This window comes from Astatotilapia calliptera, chromosome 22 (assembly GCF_900246225.1).
Source record: "Astatotilapia calliptera chromosome 22, fAstCal1.2, whole genome shotgun sequence".
NCBI classification, from domain to species: domain Eukaryota; kingdom Metazoa; phylum Chordata; class Actinopteri; order Cichliformes; family Cichlidae; genus Astatotilapia; species Astatotilapia calliptera.
Genome location: NC_039322.1, coordinates 19,515,266 through 19,535,287, shown reverse-complemented (window position 1 = coordinate 19,535,287; position 20,022 = coordinate 19,515,266). Strand labels below are relative to the sequence as shown.

At 42.5% G+C, this 20,022-nt stretch overlaps 2 protein-coding genes across 13 annotated transcripts in view; one reads left to right on the top strand and one right to left on the bottom strand.

Moving 5' to 3' along the window:
- ppp1r9a (protein phosphatase 1, regulatory subunit 9A) overlaps positions 1-11,938 on the bottom strand; it is a 54,229-nt gene extending 42,291 nt beyond the window's left edge. For 2 of the 8 annotated variants that reach the window (XM_026156110.1, XM_026156112.1), the window contains exons 1-2: positions 4,652-5,252; positions 1,750-3,265 (exon numbers count right to left, since the gene is read on the bottom strand). In XM_026156110.1, coding sequence (XP_026011895.1) covers positions 1,750-3,126 — 1,377 coding nt within the window. In that variant the 5' untranslated portion in view covers positions 3,127-3,265; positions 4,652-5,252. Of the gene's footprint in view, positions 1-1,749; positions 3,266-4,651; positions 5,253-7,145; positions 7,207-7,594; positions 8,162-9,833 lie in introns of those variants that run through there. The other 6 variants (XM_026156105.1, XM_026156111.1, XM_026156108.1 and 3 more) reach the window with 5 other exon arrangements.
- On the top strand, positions 7,198-19,879 carry sgce (sarcoglycan, epsilon). Of its 5 annotated transcripts, none has more exons than XM_026156119.1 (12): positions 7,198-7,360; positions 12,722-12,844; positions 13,044-13,201; positions 13,645-13,717; positions 15,473-15,671; positions 16,171-16,333; positions 16,441-16,655; positions 17,112-17,138; positions 17,568-17,756; positions 18,089-18,132; positions 18,650-18,687; positions 19,351-19,879. In XM_026156119.1, the coding sequence occupies exons 1-12, from the start codon at positions 7,312-7,314 to the stop codon at positions 19,399-19,401; spliced, it is 1,329 nt and encodes a 442-aa protein (XP_026011904.1). In that variant the 5' UTR covers positions 7,198-7,311; the 3' UTR covers positions 19,402-19,879. The 5 variants fall into 5 exon arrangements, with proteins under 5 accessions (XP_026011904.1, XP_026011902.1, XP_026011900.1 ...); XM_026156115.1 differs by lacking the exon at positions 7,198-7,360 and adding an exon at positions 9,223-9,494; XM_026156117.1 differs by lacking the exons at positions 7,198-7,360; positions 18,650-18,687; positions 19,351-19,879 and adding exons at positions 9,220-9,494; positions 18,503-18,643.
- Positions 19,880-20,022: the final 143 nt, after the last annotated feature.

Here is a 20,022-nt window from a genome sequence, read left to right as displayed (position 1 = left end):
AGACAGAACGCTGTTTGTTTCTCGTGTACTGAGAGGAGGTGGGGCGTACGATGGAAAAGTGGGAGGGGCGCATGTTTAATTGTGTGTGTGCGTCTTTGTGGGGTAGGGGGCAGCTTCTCTCTTGAATATTCCATATGATGAATGAGCGTCAGTCCTTTTCACGGGAAACAGAAGCCTTGAAGTTAAAGCCAACAACAGTGCATAATCTACGCCTCTTCAACCTGAATACGAGAACAAGCTGTTTAATGTATTTACTCTATTTACTCGTTACTTACTGGTTAGTGAAAGTGCAAGTTGAAAAAAGCAATGCCATTTTTTTCTTCTCACACACACACACACACACACACACACACACACACACACACACACACACACACACACACACACACACACACACACACACATATACATAATAATTAAATATAAACCTATTATCATATTATTTTAATTTAAATTAATTTCCATCATGGAAATGCTTGCATGTGTGATGAAACCTGAGAGGAAAGAAGAGAAAAGAGCAAAAGGACCAACTTTTCAGAGACAGCACACGGTAATTAGTGAGCTAACATCACGTTTTTCTCCACAGAATAACTGGACTAATTGTTCTGGTTCATTATAACGTGGTTATAAACCTGTGGATTGTTTGCATTAGCTTGAGTTAGATTTACATACAAGAACTTAAATCTCTCAATCATGACTGTGAGTTTTTAAGAAAGCTTAAAATATGAATATATATATATTTGTATGACAAATTGAATTAAGAAGATCAAACTGGTAACAAAAGCCACATTGCTAATTGATTCTAAATACTTGAGGATAAAGAAGGAAAAATATTTTCCATAATCTCCCAAATCCAGCTCCCCAATCCACAAGCAACACTGGCTGCATTGTGCCCAACTCAATACTGAAAACAGCAAAATTCTCCACTGCAGATGAAACAAATACCATAGTACAGATAATTGTATTTACTGGAGAAGAAGTCACTGTCTACAGAAACAATAACCATTTTCCATTAGCAAAAACGAGATTTTCTATAATTCTATCCACTGTGAAAGCAGAGTGGGATCAATGGTAAAAATGCACGTAATCTTTAGCTATGTCTACTGTAACCTTGCATAACACATCAAGGTTAACCAAAACCACACATACACAAATACAGACACTACGGGTCCACTGTGTGCTGAATATACAGAGCATTTCACAGATATGTGACGACTCCATAGTTTCACAAACAACTCCCCGAGCAAAGAGGCTCCGAAAGATAAAAAAACAAAAAAAAAACACAGTATCTTGTGTGAAAATTGTGTGGGTGCAGAACCAGCATGACTAACACATGCATAGATGTTGTGCTCATGAACATCAAATGCTTTGACCCTAGCATCACAAAATGGCCACAACCTTCAACACCTATAGCATCCAATAATGTGATATTTTACCTAACTCAGTATACACTAAAGGAAGAAAATGCCAAATGAAAAAAGTCAACTAGGGTCATGTCATTTGTCATGTTTGCATAACCTCATGAACCTCATGTGTTCAAACAACAAAGCTAACCACAAAGAGTAGTTCAGTGGTAACTATAAATACAAGGCCATAAAAAGAAAGCTCTGAATACTCTAAACTATTAGCTCTCTGTTGTTTTAACCTACTTTTGATAAGCACTGCACAAATGCTTTTATGCCGGATTGCGTTCAAATGTGTTTACACAATTTCAGCTTTCACAACACTTTTGTGCAGCATTCGGCTTACTGTAATAGGAGCACTGCTGAAGCGAATCTTCCTCTTCGGAGGGATGTCCTCTTTGTTTTCTTCCGCCAGACCAGGAATCTCTGTCAGATCGGACCCCGGGTCGTAGACGATGTCCTCGTCATCGTCACCGTAGAGGTCATCCTCGGGATCCGTGCAACTTTCCCCCCAACCCTGGTAACAGGCGTCCCCATCTGCGTTAAAAATCACCCGCTCATTCCCAGTGTATTCCTCATCAGGCTCGTCCAGCTGGTCCTTGGAAGATTTTTCTTCCTTTGAAGCATCTCTGTCCTCTTGGCTTTCCCTGGTGGTCGGCAGCAACTCGTGAGTGGTATCCTCTAAAGCTTTGTTTGTAATTACAGCACCATGTGTAGGTTTCGAGGATTTGGAGGTTCCTAGATCCTCAGTTTGTTTTGTTGTGTCCTGCGGTTTCTCCTCTTCTTCACAAGAACCATTAATCTGGTTTCCATTGGTGGAAGCACCAGAAAAACGCTGTCCTTCTCCCGCTGTAGCCTCTCCAGCTTTGTCTTGGGTTTCTTCCTTTTGTGGAGCATCTTGTTTGCGCTCTGAAATCTCTACTCCAGGACTCGGGCTCAGGAGGTCCTCCGAAGACGAGGATGTGGGTAACTTGCCCCCTATCCTGTTCCGGTAGGTTCCACGAACTGGAGATTGTCGAAGAGAATCATCCTCACTGACGTCTCCGCCATGGCGCTGGAATCCGTCAGGTGAGTAGAGGGCTCGTCTGCTGACTCCTCTATATGAAACCCCCTGGTTGTGGTGGTCAGCGTTTTCAAAAACAGCACTGAGTTGGCTGACAGTTGGGGAGGATGCCTCTGTCCTGGAGCACAGAGAATCCAAGGAGTCTGTACTGCCTCGGTTGGACCTCGCCCCTCGCCAGTCATCGAGGTGCTCATAGGAACCCCTTTTATCACGGCCGTAGGGAAAGACTGGTGATTGGGACTGGTCGCGTGACTGTTGTTCAAATAGCTTTCTGGTTTCGGAAAACTTTGCCCCGGCACCTCCAATCCTTTCTGCTGATGAGGAATGCTGAAGTTTTATCACTGATCCATCAGCCTTATTGACGAAGTTTGTGGGCTTCACCAGCTTTTGTGGTGAGGATTCATCACGACCCCTAGTCTTAGCAGCTGCATTCTCTGACCCCATTTGCATGAACATGTCCTTAATGCGACTGACGTGTGTGCCATACTGGCGTCCCCTCGGTTGTTTCACCCGCTCGAGGTCTTTGGGCTTTGAGTCTCCATCGAGCCGAGGCTGGTCAAAGGCCTTCTTGAGTGCCTGAAACTCAGCCCGGTAGGCGTTACGGTGGGGGGAGGCACTCCGGAGGCTGGTCCTCTCCCCCGAGGCCTCCGTTTTCAGCATGATGATGCCTTTGGATTCAGAGGAGATGTCAGCATTGCCTTGGCCGCATTAGAGCACCAAAGTGAGGTATCTTGTTCTACTAGTAGTGCCACTCGGTCTGATCCAGCTGTTGTTATAGTTCCGTTAGGCCCATTCATACCTGTAAAGATGAAAGGAGATGTTATAAAGATAGAAAAATGGTTTTGTCGAGTGAAGACAGATAACTGTTTAAACAGGCTCACAATACCATATGGAGTCAAAGTGCCTCCTTTTGTCAGTGGAGCTTCATGATCAGAATGATGGTTAAAAAGCATGAAAAAAGTCATTTTTACCATCAGCAACACTCTTCAGACACATGAGGGCAAAACGAATTACAGATACTTATGCGTGCAGTAAAAGCTCTCAGTACAAGAGAACTACTGCAGTGATAAAAGCCAATCGGACTCTAAAGGGCCTCCAAAGATGCTGTGTTTAGCATCACGGAAGAGCTGCGCTGCTAACCCTCTTAGATAATAAATCCTTTGATTTGTGCTTCTTTTTGTTTAAAATGGTGCTATGCTCTAGGAAACATGGTTGTTTCCTTCTTCTTTTCTTGCTCTCTTTCCGTTATCTCCCCCACCCTCTGTTTTCCATATGAAGCTGTGACCCTTGTACACTAAGACATCCTTCAACTCTCTAAACCATAACTGACATTATGGTTGTGGCTTCTAAATGTCAGCTCCCAAGCTGAAAAAAAATGTTGCTGGATGCACTCAACCATGTGTGTTGATACCATCCAATAGAAAAAAAAAGAAACATTTAATGAAAGGCCCACATTTGCAATAATACAGGGTTAGAGCAGGGTAGTCGGCTGGTAGGAGTTAAATATACACCTACATCCGTTAATGTTTAATCCTTTTTGGAAATGCACGCCACAGAGAGTGAAATGAAACATGACACAGTAAAGCTGGGATAAAAATACATTATTAAATAAAAAAATAAGGTCCATCTGGGACACAGAATCCATTAACCTAAGTTGTGCTGTAACCCGCAGCCTGGATGCTATAGATGCATCAGCAACAGCAGCGGTGCCTGAAAACTAAACGTCCTGGCTCAGTATTTAATATTCACTATGCTGGACTCTTGCAGCTCAGTGTTAACACCTATGTGAAATGCTTGCGTTAAAAATATTAACAACAACAACAATAATTAATCTGAACTTGGGGATCATCTTGTGCTTTGCACCCTCTGAGGATTTTACGCAGGAAGATAATGAGGACGATAACGTGAGAGGTGAAATATAAATTGAGGCTTGTGAACATTGGGATCGGTGTCAGTGGGATCAGACAAACAGGCGCACATCAGCCACACCGCACAGTACATGACAGCTCAGGTTCCCCCCCCCCTTCTGACACCGTTTCACGCGTATTTATTTACATTCTTCCAACTGCAAATTTCCGCGACATCAACCTCTAACCTTTCTCAATAATTACAAAATAAACACAAGTTAACCTCAGATAACATCGAGGTTGCTTCACTGTTACAAAAACAAAAGAGTCAGACTTACATTCATGGCTCCGGCTTCGCTGGACGCGCCGCACACATAAACTGTAATCCAGAGGGGAAACTTGCGAGAAATGCGGATGGTCTGCTTGCAAAAGCTATCGAAAATAACATTTCTATTCCGAGCCCGTAAAAAGCCAGCCCGGAGCGGAATCGCCACTAGAAACGTTTGGACATAACTAGAGCCGCTATAACGCCATTGCATTGCAGGCAGTGGGTGATGCTGCCAGTTGCACAATGGGGGTGTCGGTGCAATTTGGGAAGCTCATCTCACTGAGAGCTGCACTGTGGCAGCATTTGCAGGACGGCAGAGTCCGATGTCCGTCTGCAGTGTGGCAAACTGAACTCGCTTAGCTGCAGCGATAGCCGGCGATTTGCGAATGTAAAGCCTCATGTGACAGGTGTTAAAACCTGAAGCGCAGCAATGGTTTGGTCCGATAATCTGCTGCGCGGAGGGGGTTTCAGCGAGCTGCAGTCTGGCATAAATACCAACACACAGCAACTGTAACTTCGCTGGTTCATCAGTGGGATTTGGGTGGGGTAGAGAGGGTCAAGGACCACTCTGACTGTGTGATGCGCGTTCAAATAAGGGTTTCCAAAATGTGGTTCGAGGACCAGAAAGTGGCCTTGAGGAGTTTACCTGGTTTAAGTTTAGAGAAACAAACAAACAAACAAAAACAAGTAAAGTTGGATTTCACTCAAAGTTCAGTCTGATGGCAGAATTTGAAGAAACCCTTAAACTGTTTTGTCCATCGCTTGTATTACTATAAATACACATGCAGCTTTTAAGTCTGACTGGAGAAATGTATAAGGGGGCAGTTTAATCAAACAGCTCTGAGCGCCATCTCACACATCCACCATGAGGAACTACATTAAAATTGCAATGATCTCTTTAGTTAGTCATCTCTCTCCTCAATTAATTCCTGAGCATTCATTTTTTAAAGCCCCATTAAAGAAGATCAGAGTAAAAAAAAAAAGAAAAACTATCTGCCTGGGTTGCATTCAGTCAACAGACCCCACCAAAAGCACAGGACTTAATTCATGTGATGAAGCGCTAGAGAAAAGGAAGCTTTGTAAACATCCAAATGTGTGATTATTTTTACAAACAGCACCAAGTTACATAATTGCTGTTGTTATGTTATAATAGACGGCATTGTTTCTTCTAACTTTATGAAAGCACAAGCTGTGTGCGAATTTGGATGAGGCCTTCTGAGGAAAAACATTTGCTTGTTCAGTCAACATTTAACCAAACCATACTCGGTTAATACAAATGTGAGTCGCAGATTAGAACATGAACTGTTATAAGTTGATTTGGGACATTTCACACTTCAGATGAATTTTCAATAGGCCTACATCAGTTTTGAATTTAGAAAGTGCACTAAAAACAAGTCTTATGCTTTGGCATTACTGCAAGAAACACAGTCTATGCAGTGCATACATTTACTAAACACCCACCACTGCTGACGAGAGGATTTTGCATCCCCCCCCCCCCCCCCCCCACCCCACTGTTCAAAACAAGCCAATTGAGGACAATTACAATTTAAACTGATGTTCACTGCTACCAAAAAGAACCGGATTGGACAGAAATCAGTCTAAGTCCGTATCAAATTAGACACACTGGGGCCTTAGCTTCTCTCCAAGTCACAAATTCTGCGCTTTCCTCCATTTCTAAGCATCATCGTACATCCACAGACCTATAGTGGTTGTTGTGATACATTCATACCCAGTCCAAACACTGGCTATGAGAAGATGTTGCTAAGCAACCTAAAAATAATCTTAAGGGGATAAAAGGGGAGGGTGGAAGAAGAAAACAGCCAGGAACTGCAGAACACAGAGGATGGATGGCATCATGTCTATCGCCACTGAGAAAGCCAAGAATCCAGTCACAAATACGAATTTATCAATCAAGAAGCATCCCAGTGACCACTGCTAGTATGTTAGCCAGAATTAGGAGGCTATTCTGCAATATCAAAGTGCCCTCTCAGTGGGAGCTGACATCAAGGGAAGAGGGGGGGGGGGGGGGGGGGGTTGAATTAAGGCTCCTTTAGTAGATGTGATTGGGAGCCAAGGGGGCCAAAACATGACCATCTGTCTGCTTGGACTGTCTCTGCAGGGGGGGAGACTGGACAGATTGGAGCAGGACTTTCCAAACATGCCTCTGCTGCTTACAGCTGTGCACAGGAGGTCAAGCACTGCTGAGGTGACTTGCATGTTTTTAAGAGGGTGTATCTGTGTTTGCAAGTCCTGATCCAAGAATAAATCAACCCCCCCAAAACACTAAAAACTGTGGCTTTTAGTGGGAGGAATGCTTTATTATGACAAATCCCATCAGTCTGAATACAAGAAGCAGACAGATAAACAGCAAAGCACACACACGCACACAGAGGCAGCCACTCCTTGCAAGCAGCCAGATATAATCTAACCGTTCCGAGAGCATCACACTGAAACATTTGGTAAAGGCGTGGCGCTCCTATATTCCGATTCCCATCATGTTTTACCATGTTTTTCCATCCAGATGTTCAGCCAATGAGCGGTCCTGCTGTGTTTTCCAGTGAAGGCAGGAGGAGGCGGAGGGAGGAATGCTGCAGGATGCTTATTATTATGGCTGTCAAACCCAGTGGCGATTAGACAAAGCGGTCCTGTTTAATGTAAAGATTCGGGGAGATGATTTGCACCATGTCCGCCGCAGCTGTCGCGGTATGGCTTGGTACGGGTACGTATCGACTGAACTCGGGAAATATCCCGACATCTTTGAAAACGGTTCGGCTCTGGTGAAGTATCCGAGCTAGTTAGCTAGCCAGTTAGCTAGCTGCCGTTGAGCATTTTTTTTTCCAAGAGGCTGAGGAGGAGACAAGAGGAAAAAATGGCTACCAATTTGACAGCTAGACCGTTACACGTTATGGGTTTTCACAGTGCACTTAGTGACAAATTGTGTTCTCTACGGTACCTTACATTTCCAGCTGTTAGTAACAACGTTTCTCTTGCTAGCTGTGTTTCTTGTCGGTCGTTATTTCAGCCTTTTCCCCCTCTTAGCGCAGGCCTGGTTTATGTAGAACAGGTGTGTTATGAATGCCTAATTACCTAGCTCCTGATAGTTTAGCAGCTCAGGTTATCCAAAATTTAATGTAGGGAATAGGTTCGTTTATTTCAATACACTGCTCCTAAAAGTCTGCACACTCATAGCTGCCACTTTATTAGGTACTAATAGCCTATACAGTCTCTGCAATGAGTCCCACCTCCATGAAAGATGTAAGGTTCAATCACTGACCTAAGCCTGAGATATTATTGTGGTTACAATCTTAAAAGAAACATATACATTAGATTTCCATATCAGTATAGCCTGGAATCAGCAAATGTTGTTAAAAAGTGCTTTTTGATAACAATTAGTTATCAAAAGAAGTGCTGAGTAATGGATAATGTCATCTCAGTGCCCCAGTTTACTGCTATAACACTGGTCTGCATATATACGTCATTCTTTTTGCTACTGGGAACTTAAGACCAGCTCTTTATTTTGCTTTTTTTTTTTTTTTTTAACCCTGATGATGACAATTTTAATATCCATCCAGCCTGTCCCAGCTGCCACGGGGCATATGTCAGGGTAATGGCACATGGCATGAGCATGTATTGAGACTGCGGTTTGGGAAAGCACTCAGAGGGGACTGGTGGTGGGTCCCGGGCTGGGCAGATTCCCATGTAGTTATGAAAGGCGAAAGCATTGAAAAAGAGAGGGAGGATTTTTACCGACAACATCACATGGATTTTGTCAGGATGAGAATGTAATGTCATAGAAAATTCTTAACAACCTGGATGAATGCTTCCCATGCTTGCTTCCTTTTGAACCCATCCTCAAGCACCAGTTGATGGATTTCAGGACAGACAAAAACACCTTCCTTAATTTTGGCTTTACTTTTCTTGAGACCAAATCTTTTCAGTCCAGTTGTCTCTAGTTGTCAAATACTTGCGATATTATAACTAAAACAAGGAAATGAGACATTCCACATGAAAACAGTTTTCAGATTTGGAAAATAGCAAGTAGAATTTGTTAAAGTGCAGGCAAAAGAATCCCAGTAGCAAAACACTTGTTGACCAGTTTGTTTTTTCAGGCTTTGATAAAACGTCAAAATTAAGGGGCCCATTCACAGCACTGTTACTATAGTGTTAACTAACATGAAGAGAGTGGGATATTTTACTCCACAGTCAAAACACACTATAGCTTTATACACAGAGACCTAATACTCATAAATAGAGAAGTGCTATTGAGTTTGAAAGCGGAAGGGCTTTCAAACTGAGAGCTAATCCTTCACAAAGGCTAGTGTCCTGTTGTGCAATTTTCAAGATAGTGTCAGGATCTGCACTGAAATCTAGTGGCTTCTTCTCTGACCATATGCCACCTCTCCAACAAGCCACATTAAATTCAGCCTGGCAAATTGCTTGATATAAATGCGGCAGTCTGTAGTGCAGTATTTGTTGTCAAGTCAATATGCTTACATTTTGTTTTGCACTTTGTCTAGATTGGTTTTAACATTTTGTGAAAAACGCCTACGTTAATATTTTAGAAAACATTTCAAACTCCTCTAAAACAATAACTATGACAACAGGCTTTAATTAATGTTGGACGGGTGCAACAGACTGAATCAGATTTTTGTCAGAGTGCTTTAAAAACTGGGTGTTGTTGTTTAAATTGCTGCTAAAAAAAAAGAAACTTGTTCCATTCATGCTTTTATCCATTGATCCAGTAGTTTGCACTGTGCATGCCTATGACACGAAACACAGCGCTTTACACGGGAGAAATGTCCGTGTGGAGCAATCCGTGGCCTTGAAGCAGAGAGCAACCGTGTCCAGAGACGGTGAGTGGGTGTGTGCAGTGGTGCACGTCATGTGTTAACCCGCTGTCCCCCTCCCCTCGGTCATAACACAGTGACACGCTCAGCTGGTTCCCCATTAATACTGGCATTATTGTTTTGAGTTGTCTGCTGGCCCCCAGACTTGGCCCACTTTCTTCTGCTGTAGCTGCACTTTAATGAATTTGAACGTCATCTAAACCTTGTCCTTGCTAGAATTAGAATTCCTCCTAAATCATTAACTATTACAGAAAGCAATATTTATTCTGCTTAACGTGATGTCGATACTTTGCAGCACTGTTTTAAAGCTAATGAGCACTGTAGATACATTTTTTATTTACTTACATTTATTGAGCGCGAGAGGATGGAACCGGTGGTTTCTTGCCCGCCCTTGTCTTTATCCGTTGACTTCTGCTTGTTGTGACACCAGCAGCGACTTTCACTTCCATGTCTGAGAACAGGTCGATTCTCAGACTCTGTTGGCAGAATACTACAACAGTAGCGATCCTTGTTTTCTGGGCTTCCCCGCTAAACACCAAAGGAGCACATGCATTCCTCATGACCCAGACTACATGTGCACATGAAGCTGACTCAGCAGAACTAAAGGACATCCTTCTGTTGTCTCTCATCTAGTTTGAGGCCTCAGTTAGCTGGAGCCAATTGAAGGAGGGAGGTTTACTTTTCTTCACGTTGCCAATGGCATTTTTAACTAATCCAATGTCAGTCGTGACATTATCCCAGTCTAAGGTCAGCCCAGAAAATCATAAAGTTGGTTAGTTATTTCCACCACCCCTAAGGCCTGTCAAGCATCTACTATGGTATGATGGCATGTGGGTTAAAAAATTAAAAAGCAGTGTTTGAATGATTTTAAGCAATTCATAGAGAATATAGACGGTAGTGCAACATTTCTGTTGTTGGGGAAATCTAGCTTCTTATATGTGTTGTCATGCACATCTTGCCTCACTACCTTTGTCCTCCAACTGAAACTGCTGGGTTATTATGCAGTGGACAGTTTACCATTAACCTTAAATTGGTGATGTATTGGTGTACGGTGGAAGTGCTGCTGGTCATCAACTCGAGAAGGCCTGGCAGAAAGTCATCCTGCTGCAAATAAGCAGATCTGATGCTATTAGCAAATCCTCGGTGTAGCTTAGTTAGTGATCTCTACTTACACTGGCTGAGCCATAAGTGGAAGCTGCTGCATTGAAACATACTTAAGCTTCACTGACTAAAAAATAAAATTGTCTTCATCCCTAAATCTTTGTTGTTGGATGAAAAGGTTTAATATCAGTAGGTTAAAACACTTCGTTTTTTCTTGAGGCTGTTCGAATGTCCTACATCTCCCATCTCCGAATCTCTTGCAAATGTTCACAGCACATCCAGTTTTGGGCTCGGACTAAAGCAGTGTAGCCAGGATTTGACCTTGACCGGCATGGTCTGAAAGTGGTCCTTTGTGTGGCGGAGAATTAATGAGGCCCAATGTGTCACATAATAGAATCCGAGGGCGTGCATTCAGCTTTGAGGATCGACCGAAGTCATCAGCGAGTAAGCGGTCTGCTGAGACTGAATGATGGTTTATTTTTGGTCTCAGACTAACCCAGATCCTAATGCGATGGGTGCAGCGGTTGCGGTGAGAAGAGCCATCGCACAGATTAGTCATGCCCAGGTGGTTTTCTTGAAAAGAGATGTGGTGGATACGACCTCAGGTTGTTCATCTAACACCACATTTAGCAGCCGCTAAATGCTATTGATTGTATCTTGCCGTGACTGAGCCCTTGGGGGCTGTAGACACATGGTCAGTTCAGCATCTCTGTCACTGACCACAGCTGTAGGAGGGTTTAACATACATGTGGGACTGTTTTATGTCTTTAGAGTTGCAGTGTCTCACTGGTGTACTTGTAGATGCTGAGGGTTTATTAATTAACTGCATCTAATGCTCACTTCCCCTTCTCATTGACATGAATTAAAATGTAAATCCTGATATTACTCTCTTCAGTGCATTCTCCTTGAAAGTCAGCCTGTGTTCAGTGTAGAAGGAGAAGAGTACTTAATATTATGATGCTAATGATAGAAAATGCTGGGTTGATTAGCAGATTAGAAAGGGTTGTAAAACTTGGGAAAACCAGCCACTCTTTGCCCGTGGGAAGGCACATATGTACATAGAGACTTTACCCAGGCTTTTACCTAGTTGCTTAATGTGTCTGGAGTTGTATGTCCACGGGCAAGAACAGTTCAAACCCCCTCTCTCTCTCCCTCTCTGGCACTTCATAGCACAGATCTTCAGTCCAGTCTCCCTTCCTTCGTCTTTGCAAGCCCTCCTCCCCCTCTTCTTCTTCCTCATACACTCGGCCTCAGTCTCCCATGGTGATTAAAAATTGAGTTCCCACCCACTGTGGCACAGAGAAGGCAAAAATCGAGAACGGAAAGAGAGAGCGAGAGAGGGAAAAAAAGAAAACTGTGCTAAAAAAAAGCCGTGCTGTACACAAGCAAAAAAAGATGAAGCAAGAGAGGAGGAAGTAATGAAAGAGAAAGACACAAAAGGAGGGAGAGAGAGAGGGAGAGAAATGGGTAAATCACCCCCGGTCTTACATTGTGTAAATTTTTGTTAAGGGGCTACCATTTCCCTAGTGATGCCCTTCACAAATAAAGACTAAATGTTTGTGTTTGAAACGGAGCGGGGGCTAAAAAGACAGCACAATGGAGATCAAGTGGGGGGGAGGGCGTTAAAAGAACTCTGTACAATATGAGTGACTCTCATTACTGCTGCTTTCACTCACAGTACCTCAGACGCTTTCCCTTTCTTTAACTGGTTTTGTCAAGCGCCTCTTATTTACAGAGCTGTAGTCTGTCTGAGCAATAATCTGAGTTTTTCTCTTCACACTTGTTGACGTTTGTGGGAAGTGAATGCTTCTACCTTTACAAGAATGCAGATGCCAGGCAAGAGAAACAGATAGAATAGATCACCGCAAACACTTATTGATTTCACGTTTAAACTAGTTTAACATTTTCTCTTTTTTTCCATTTGCTGTTGCTGGCAGGACATTAAAGTGGACTTTAAATTGGTTAAGGCTATAAATAAAATAGATATGACAGTCTACACAAAAACATTTGGACATAGTGTTTATTGTGTGTACCAAAATATGAAAAAGCACCAAGGTCCACTTTATTGATGAATAGTACGCATACAGGAAATGTTCTGCTTACTTCTGTTGTCTTTAAAATGTGTGTTTCAGTGGTCACCATCCTGTCGAGGTCGCACGCAGACCGTAATGTCTACCCGTCTGCAGGCGTGTTGTTCGTCCACGTTCTGGAGAGGGAGTATTTCAAAGGAGAGTTTCCTCCTTACCCAAAATCAGGTATAACGCTGTCACATTCACACTGTGATCAAAAACATGTTATTATCATGTTTGTATAGTATATCATCAATATATCTGAATATCTAAATACATCTGAAACATTTGTAGAGGTGGTGATTGCATATAAACTCCATAGAGCGCTGCTTATTTCATAACGCACGTTATTGGCCCCCTTACTGTTCCTCTGCTCTGTCTGCAGGTGACCCCAGCAACGATCCGATCACTTTCAACACCAACCTGAAGGGCTACCCCGACAGGCCGGGCTGGCTACGATATATCCAAAGGACCCCACATAGTGACGGAGTGCTCTATGGTTCTCCCACTGCAGAGCACATTGGCAAGCCCACTGTCATAGAGGTGGGTGGTTGGACTGCTTTCAAAGTGAAAAGAGTGGAGATTAAGTAATTTGTGCTGCTGCTTATTTCAACTATGGAAAGTGACTGCTTGTTTTTGTGCCAAAAGTCTTAAGTAAATTTAAAACATTCAATGAAATCTGTCAAGTTGTAGTCCAAGGATGAGTTGGAATTTATTTCACTGAGCCCAGCTGATTTGCATATGTGTTTGGAAGCGACGTAGTACTATGTTACTCTTGCAGATGCTAGACTTAAATTCCTTTATACTTGTTATGCTTTCCCATAAGCTACTGTACAAATTCTTTTCCCAAAAGGCTTAAAGTGTTCAACGGCGCCTCAGCTGGGTACAGAACCCGGGTCGTGTATCGAGCTCAGCCTTGTCTGGAGAACTGCTGCCTTATAAGCTGGACTGATCTGGGCTTAAACTTTCACCTCTGTGTCCTACAGATTACTGCCTATAACAGGCGCACTTTTGAGACAGCGCGGCACAACTTGGTCATAAACATCAAGGCTGCAGAAGGTAAGAAGAACTTGTACATAAGAGCTTAGAGCAAACTGAGATCAGATTGCGCAGCTTCGCTGATTAAATCCTGGAAGCACACTCAGTACTTGGACTGTGTAATGAGCTTCCCTTAAGAGAAAATGTTGTCTTTGATTACTTTTATCAAGCATAACCAAAAGTTCATCGTTGGTCTTGGAATGTAAATACAGCAGACGATAAAGTAACATCACTGCACTGAGTAGCTGTTCTGAAGCTTTAATAAGATAAGTCAATTTCATGTCAACTTGTCAAACTCTGCAGATGAAGGTTATGTGATACGATCTAGGGCTGCCACGATTAGTCGACCAGTCACAATTACGTCGACTATCAAAATCGTCGACGACTGATTTAATAGTCGATGCGTCGTTTGAAGCTTTGTAAGATCCCAAAAGACGCAGGAATAAGTAGTAGGATTTAAAAGTGTAATAACGGACTGAAACAGAAGATGGCAGCACTGCATGTACTAGGATGCCAGGTGCCGCTAAAGCCCGAAGAAGAAGAAGCTGTGTCCCAGAATTCATAGCGCAGCCCAGCTCAGTTTCCAACAATGGCGGCAGCTAGTTAGTTTTAATATTATTCTTATTATTCTTTCTGGGTCACAAAATAAACGTTTAGCATATTTTCAGGCGAGAATGTAGCTGTGTAAACCTCAAATATCTGCTCCGTTTATCAAGACGCCACATATTTGCAAAAGCGCTCTGACGTTTTCGGAGACGTCAGTTACCCACTAGCTCGATAGCTAGCCGGGGGCAGGGCTCACTAGAGCCGTGAGAACACCGGACACCCGGCAAATAGTTTTCAAACCCACCGCCATCTTTCGCTACTCAGGTTAAACATATATAAGTCACTTAGATAACTTACAAATGTTATTGTTTGGCTTTTTTTAGTATTTTATTTGTTCCTGAGTAAATCGGTTTGGCTGATATTAAAGTTATAGTTTTTACACAGCTGAATAAACGTCAAGCAGACAACTGATTATCAGAAGTGTGAGATGCTTGAGAATATACTCCGGTGTCCTGTTATATTTTAGATAGCAAGGAGTTTATTAAACTTCACCGAAACAATCTGCAAATTTCATTAAAATTTAATAAACTATCATCTTGTCTTTATTTTTAGTTAGCACATACCTTAAACACTTAACGCTGTAAGCTAATGATAGTTATATAAGAGCAGATGCATGCTGGTACGTCCAATGGATGATCTGATTAGTCGATTAATCGCAAAAATAATCGGTGACTAGTTGACTATCAAAATAATCGTTTGTGGCAGCCCTAATAAGATCATAATGTCTTGAAAGGATACTTGAAGGACTGTATAGTTCTAGTGAAGTGTCCACTTCAGTCAGTCATGGTGAAAACCCCACACAATCCTACCTCAGTTTGAGTTTTCATTGTATTGCTGTGGAGAGCATCTCTGCACCTGCGCTTCTGTAGATTTGCTCACTGCCATATTGACCCATCACAGTACAGGCAGTACAGTATGAACTGAGTCAGGGGGAACGCTCAGCAGCTGTTCAAACTGCTAATGTAACATCACTCTCCCTGTGCTGTGATGTCATCTGCCATCTGGCCCCCGAAGGAAGCAGAGTCATAACAAGGCAGCGCAGGCAAAGCAGTGTCCGGTGGACAGACTGGTAAAAATCAGTGTCAGCTACTGTTACCTCAGCCTGCTGCCTTTAACCTCTTTAAGTCTTTCTCTCTGTCTCTCTGACTGTGTCTTTGTCTCTATGCACAGAGTTCCCCCTGCCTTACCAAGCAGAGTTCTACATCAAAAATATGAATGTGGAGGAGATGCTGGCCAGTGAGGTGCTGGGAGACTTCCTGGGAGCGGTGAAGAACGTTTGGCAGCCCGAGCGGCTGAATGCCATCAACATTACATCGGCACTGGACCGCGGTGGCCGGGTGCCGCTACCTATTAACAACTTAAAAGAAGGGTGAGGATCTGGACGTGGGTCTCATCTGAGCAGAAACAGAAAACATTTGTGATTTTTTTTTTTTTTTAAGTAATCCCCTACTTACATATTTTCCTTTACAAGGATTCAAGGATAAGATTTAGCTCTACTCGGTTCAGCTCGTCTGTGCCAAATCTCTCCATGAGTGACCTCTTCACCTCTCTAAATCAAACAAATCAACAGTATTTTCAGCCCACTCACATTATGTTAACATTAATTTAATTGGGGCTTTGGGGATCCTCAGTTTTCTGTAAATTAGATGAAAGCACGTAGCCGTCTACACCGATATGCTGTCAGTTCCTTTAACTCAGATGGGAATAGCCAACATGAGCTGCCATAAGTTGTTCATCAAAGATTTACGCTGGAACTTGAAAGCTAGCTCTAGCAGAGCACTCAGCAGGAGAGAACACTTGATTATTACAAACCTCAGCATAAACTTGTAAAATTAGACTCCATCTTCTTCTTCTCTTCTCTCCTCTAGCGTCTATGTGATGGTCGGTGCTGATGTTCCCTTCTCGTCGTGCCTGCGGGAGGTGGAAAGCCCACATAACCAGCTGCGCTGCAGTCAGGAGATGGAGCCCGTCATCAGCTGTGACAAGAAGTTCCGAGCTCAGTTTCACATCGACTGGTGTAAGATTTCTCTGGTGAGGATGCGTTCCAACAAATTCACTAAAAATGCATTAAAATGCACTAAAAGTATGCAACCTCTAATTGATCTTTATGTCTTTGTTTTTTTTTTTTTTCTTTTAAGGTTGACATCAACAAAGTAGTCCCAGTTTACGTTACACGTCCCGAACCCGGAACAGGGATCCTGCCCGAATTCGGGGAGTACAAACCCCCGTCTGAGTCTCTGAAAAGCCGGGACTACTTTTCCGACTTCCTCGTCACGTTGGCTGTTCCCTCCGCCGTGGCGCTAGTTCTCTTCTTCATCCTTGGCTACACTATGTGCTGCAGGCGGGAAGGGGTGTAAGTGTGCTCGGTCTTAACATTTCTATGCAAATTTTGCACCAAATACCCCAATAAGCAGCCAAAAGTGTACGAGAACCATATGAGAGACAACAAAAGCTCAGTTAGCTGTAGGATAACTGAAAAAGAATGGAAATCTGGACTTTAACTGCAGCTTGTCATTACCATGCAGTAGTTAAGTTCCTCATCACTGTTTGTCTCGGGTCTCTGTGACTCTTGTCATCTGCATCTTGATGTTTTGAAGCATAGCCACAACATGGATGATCAGTCATCCTCATCCATCGTTTACAGGCTGGGATAGACGTGTGCCTCCCCTCCCCTTTTTATTTTTTCACTCAGTGTTCCACATCATGTCCACCTTGTCTTTATCCAACAATCCATTCATTCACTTGTGTGCAGATGTTGCTTTACCTATTAATATTAGTATTTAATTCATCCATTTTGTTTTGTTTCTAGGGAAAAAAGAAACATGCAAACACCAGAGTAAGTGTTTTACCTCTCCTGTGTTCTTCTTTTAAATTTTATTTCTGTTCCCTCTCCCTCTGTTTTTGGTTTGCAGTTTTGGTCATTTATGTTGTCATTCATGGCTGTTTCATGTCCATTCATACGCTCATACGTGCGTTGGCATTGGCATCCATTCATTCAGTGGGCTGCTGAAAAAAATGTAATGACCAGCTGTAGGATTATCAGAACTATGTACTCAGCATTACACCTAAAATTTAATTCAAACAAATGGAAAACAAACCCCCAAAAAAGAAAAAAAGAACAGCAGTAGGTGAGGTTGGATGTTATAGTTCTGTTTGTGCATGCACAAACTTGAGTGCACATCACTTAAGCTTTGATGAGACAACCCCCTACCCATGACACAGAAACGTGCTGCAATATGAATTCACTGCTTCTCCCCTCCTCCAGCATCCAGCTGGTTCACCACAGCTCCATCCAGAAGTCCACCAAGGAACTGAGGAGCATGTCAAAGAACAGGGAAATCTCCTGGCCGCTCTCTACGCTGCCCGTCTTCAACCCAGTCAGCGGCGAGGTGGTTCCACCCATCCACCCCGACAACTACGAGACCACCAGCATGCCGCTGATGCAGACACAGGCGTGAGTTCAGGGATTTGGTGGGAAACATAAGACGGATGGATGACTAAGTACAGCCACACATACGCCCACACTCATTAGCAGATGCAGATATGAGGCTTATAGGTGTTAAATGGAAAAGTTGGAACAATGCCATGTTGTTTCAAGCACTTTCCAACTATGTGGTGTTTACAACTATAGCTACAGAAAGCAAGTCAGGCCTTTGGAAAGTACAACTAGAGCTTAAGAGCTTCAAGCTGTCCCATGATTTCTCTTAATGGGCTTGAAACTAACAAAAAAAAAACCAAACATTTTTATAACATGCTTTGGCATAATATTGTTGTTTATGATTTCAGGAATCTGCAAAACCAGATTACGATACCACAGCAGCGGCCATCAGGTGAGAATCTTAAGACAGCCGTCTTGTAATATGAAGCAGCTGAATGATTAGAACTTTCAGGAACATATGTCAGGAGTATATTTCCAGGAATTCTTTGAAATGACAGATGTTTAACAGCAGCTCATAGCATAGAGTCAGCATACCTGGATGTCTGCTATTGGTAACACACTCTCTCTTGCCGAATGTTCATCAGGACTTCAAGTGCAGTAAAGCATGCCTCTGAAGGTTTAAGCACCTTCACAGTAAAAATGACTTACAATTCACTTGCCTTTGAATTTAGTGAGAAGTAATATAGTTCTTGGACTATACTGGCATCAACAATGTGAATCCATATAAAACCACTTGGCTTCATAGTTTCTTATAACTTCAGTCTGTTCCTTCTGCATCACTGCACCGTTATCATCTGCTGCATGAGCCGACTAATGGTGACGCTGGCGTGTGAGCGCCCTCCTGTGAGCACGGGTATCAGCTGCATGATGCACTAACCGAATCCTCTCTCTGTTCACTGCTAACAAAGGAGATAACTATGTCATGTCAACATTTCGAAGGCTGGAGGTAGGTGCTGCCGGGTGTTCATGATTTAAAGCTGAGATAATTTGGGATCCAAGCAGAGAAGCTGCAGGAAAAACTGTAAATGTTCAGATTTTTCATCTTCTCCATATTTATTTCACCATGCTAAAAATGGTTGTGTTGCAAAATCCAGAAGACATTACTCTTGAGAGAGTGGTCTGAAGTAAAATTCTAATTTCTCCTCTGAAATTCTGGACCAATTGTCCAAAAATTAAGTGAGCATCATCTGTGGACTTTGTTAATCTTGAGGTTATAAACTTCAAAACATGATCAGTCTACCGTGATGTGCAGTGTCTCATTGTAGTTAGGCATTTTTATTTTGCTAAATGTCAAATCATGCTTTAATAAGCTATTTAACACCTGCAACTAACTGCAACTGTGATGCTTTTGCAGGCCTTTAAATTAGACAGAGCATAAAATTATTATGCTTGCAAGTCAGCTACTGTAGGAAGGGACCAGGCAGGGTACAAACTGTCAGTCCTAGTTGTCAATAGCATGCATCAGTTACCAGCGAACAATAAGCACTAACAAAGTGTGTACAGTCTGCTTGGATCCCAAGCATTGCTGCTTACATCTGTATTTAGTGTTAGATTTCTGGAAGTTTTGTCACGTCTCTGTGGTTCAGCTGTTGCTTTCACTGTGTTCCAGGTAAATGGTATTCCTGAGGAGAGAAAGGTGGCTGAAGCTCTGAATTTATGACCAGAAGCACCAGTGTTGCAGCTGCCCCTCTTCCTTTGTCCTAAAATTTGTGCCAACCTGCATGTGTTAGCAGTGAAAATTTTATCGTCCACTTGCGCACTTGCACCTTGACTAGTGAGTGTGAAAAAGACCCGAAGAGCTTAGCCGATTATAAAGATAACTTAGACTATTTTGGAATATCCGTTTAAATGTTTAAAGTGTGATTAATATGTTTGTATGTCATACTGCTTTGCCCAGCGGACCTCTCGGGGCGTAAGGGTGTTTTATATTGAAATGCTTTCGTCGCCATGTGTTAGAACATTTGTTCAATGTGTCATATGATAATAAACTCTTTCAAAATAACTTTGTCCCAGTGGAAAACAAGAAAAAACACCCCCTTCCCACTCCATCCACTAAAAGAAGCCAAAACAGCACATTTTTATGAAGATATTCTTAATGTACAACTTAATTCTTAATGAATAAAGGCATTTATAAATAATATGGATACATTTCACATTTTTTTAAGACATCACAATTTTTTTAATACATGTAATATATTTCAAAAGAGGCCCTACACGGGGTATAAATAGTTGTTGCTTTTACGTAACCAAAGAGATCAATTAAGGCCCGATACATTAACCA

Bases quoted from the DNA above. Each gene is read 5' to 3' on its own strand.
- sgce (XM_026156115.1), top strand. From the start codon at position 9,362: ATGCTTTTATCCATTGATCCAGTAGTTTGCACTGTGCATGCCTATGAC. The intron at 12,845-13,043 runs GTATAACGCTGT...CTCTGTCTGCAG, and splicing joins TCCTCCTTACCCAAAATCAG to GTGACCCCAGCAACGATCCG. The intron at 18,133-18,649 runs GTGAGAATCTTA...CTGCTAACAAAG, and splicing joins ACCACAGCAGCGGCCATCAG to GAGATAACTATGTCATGTCA.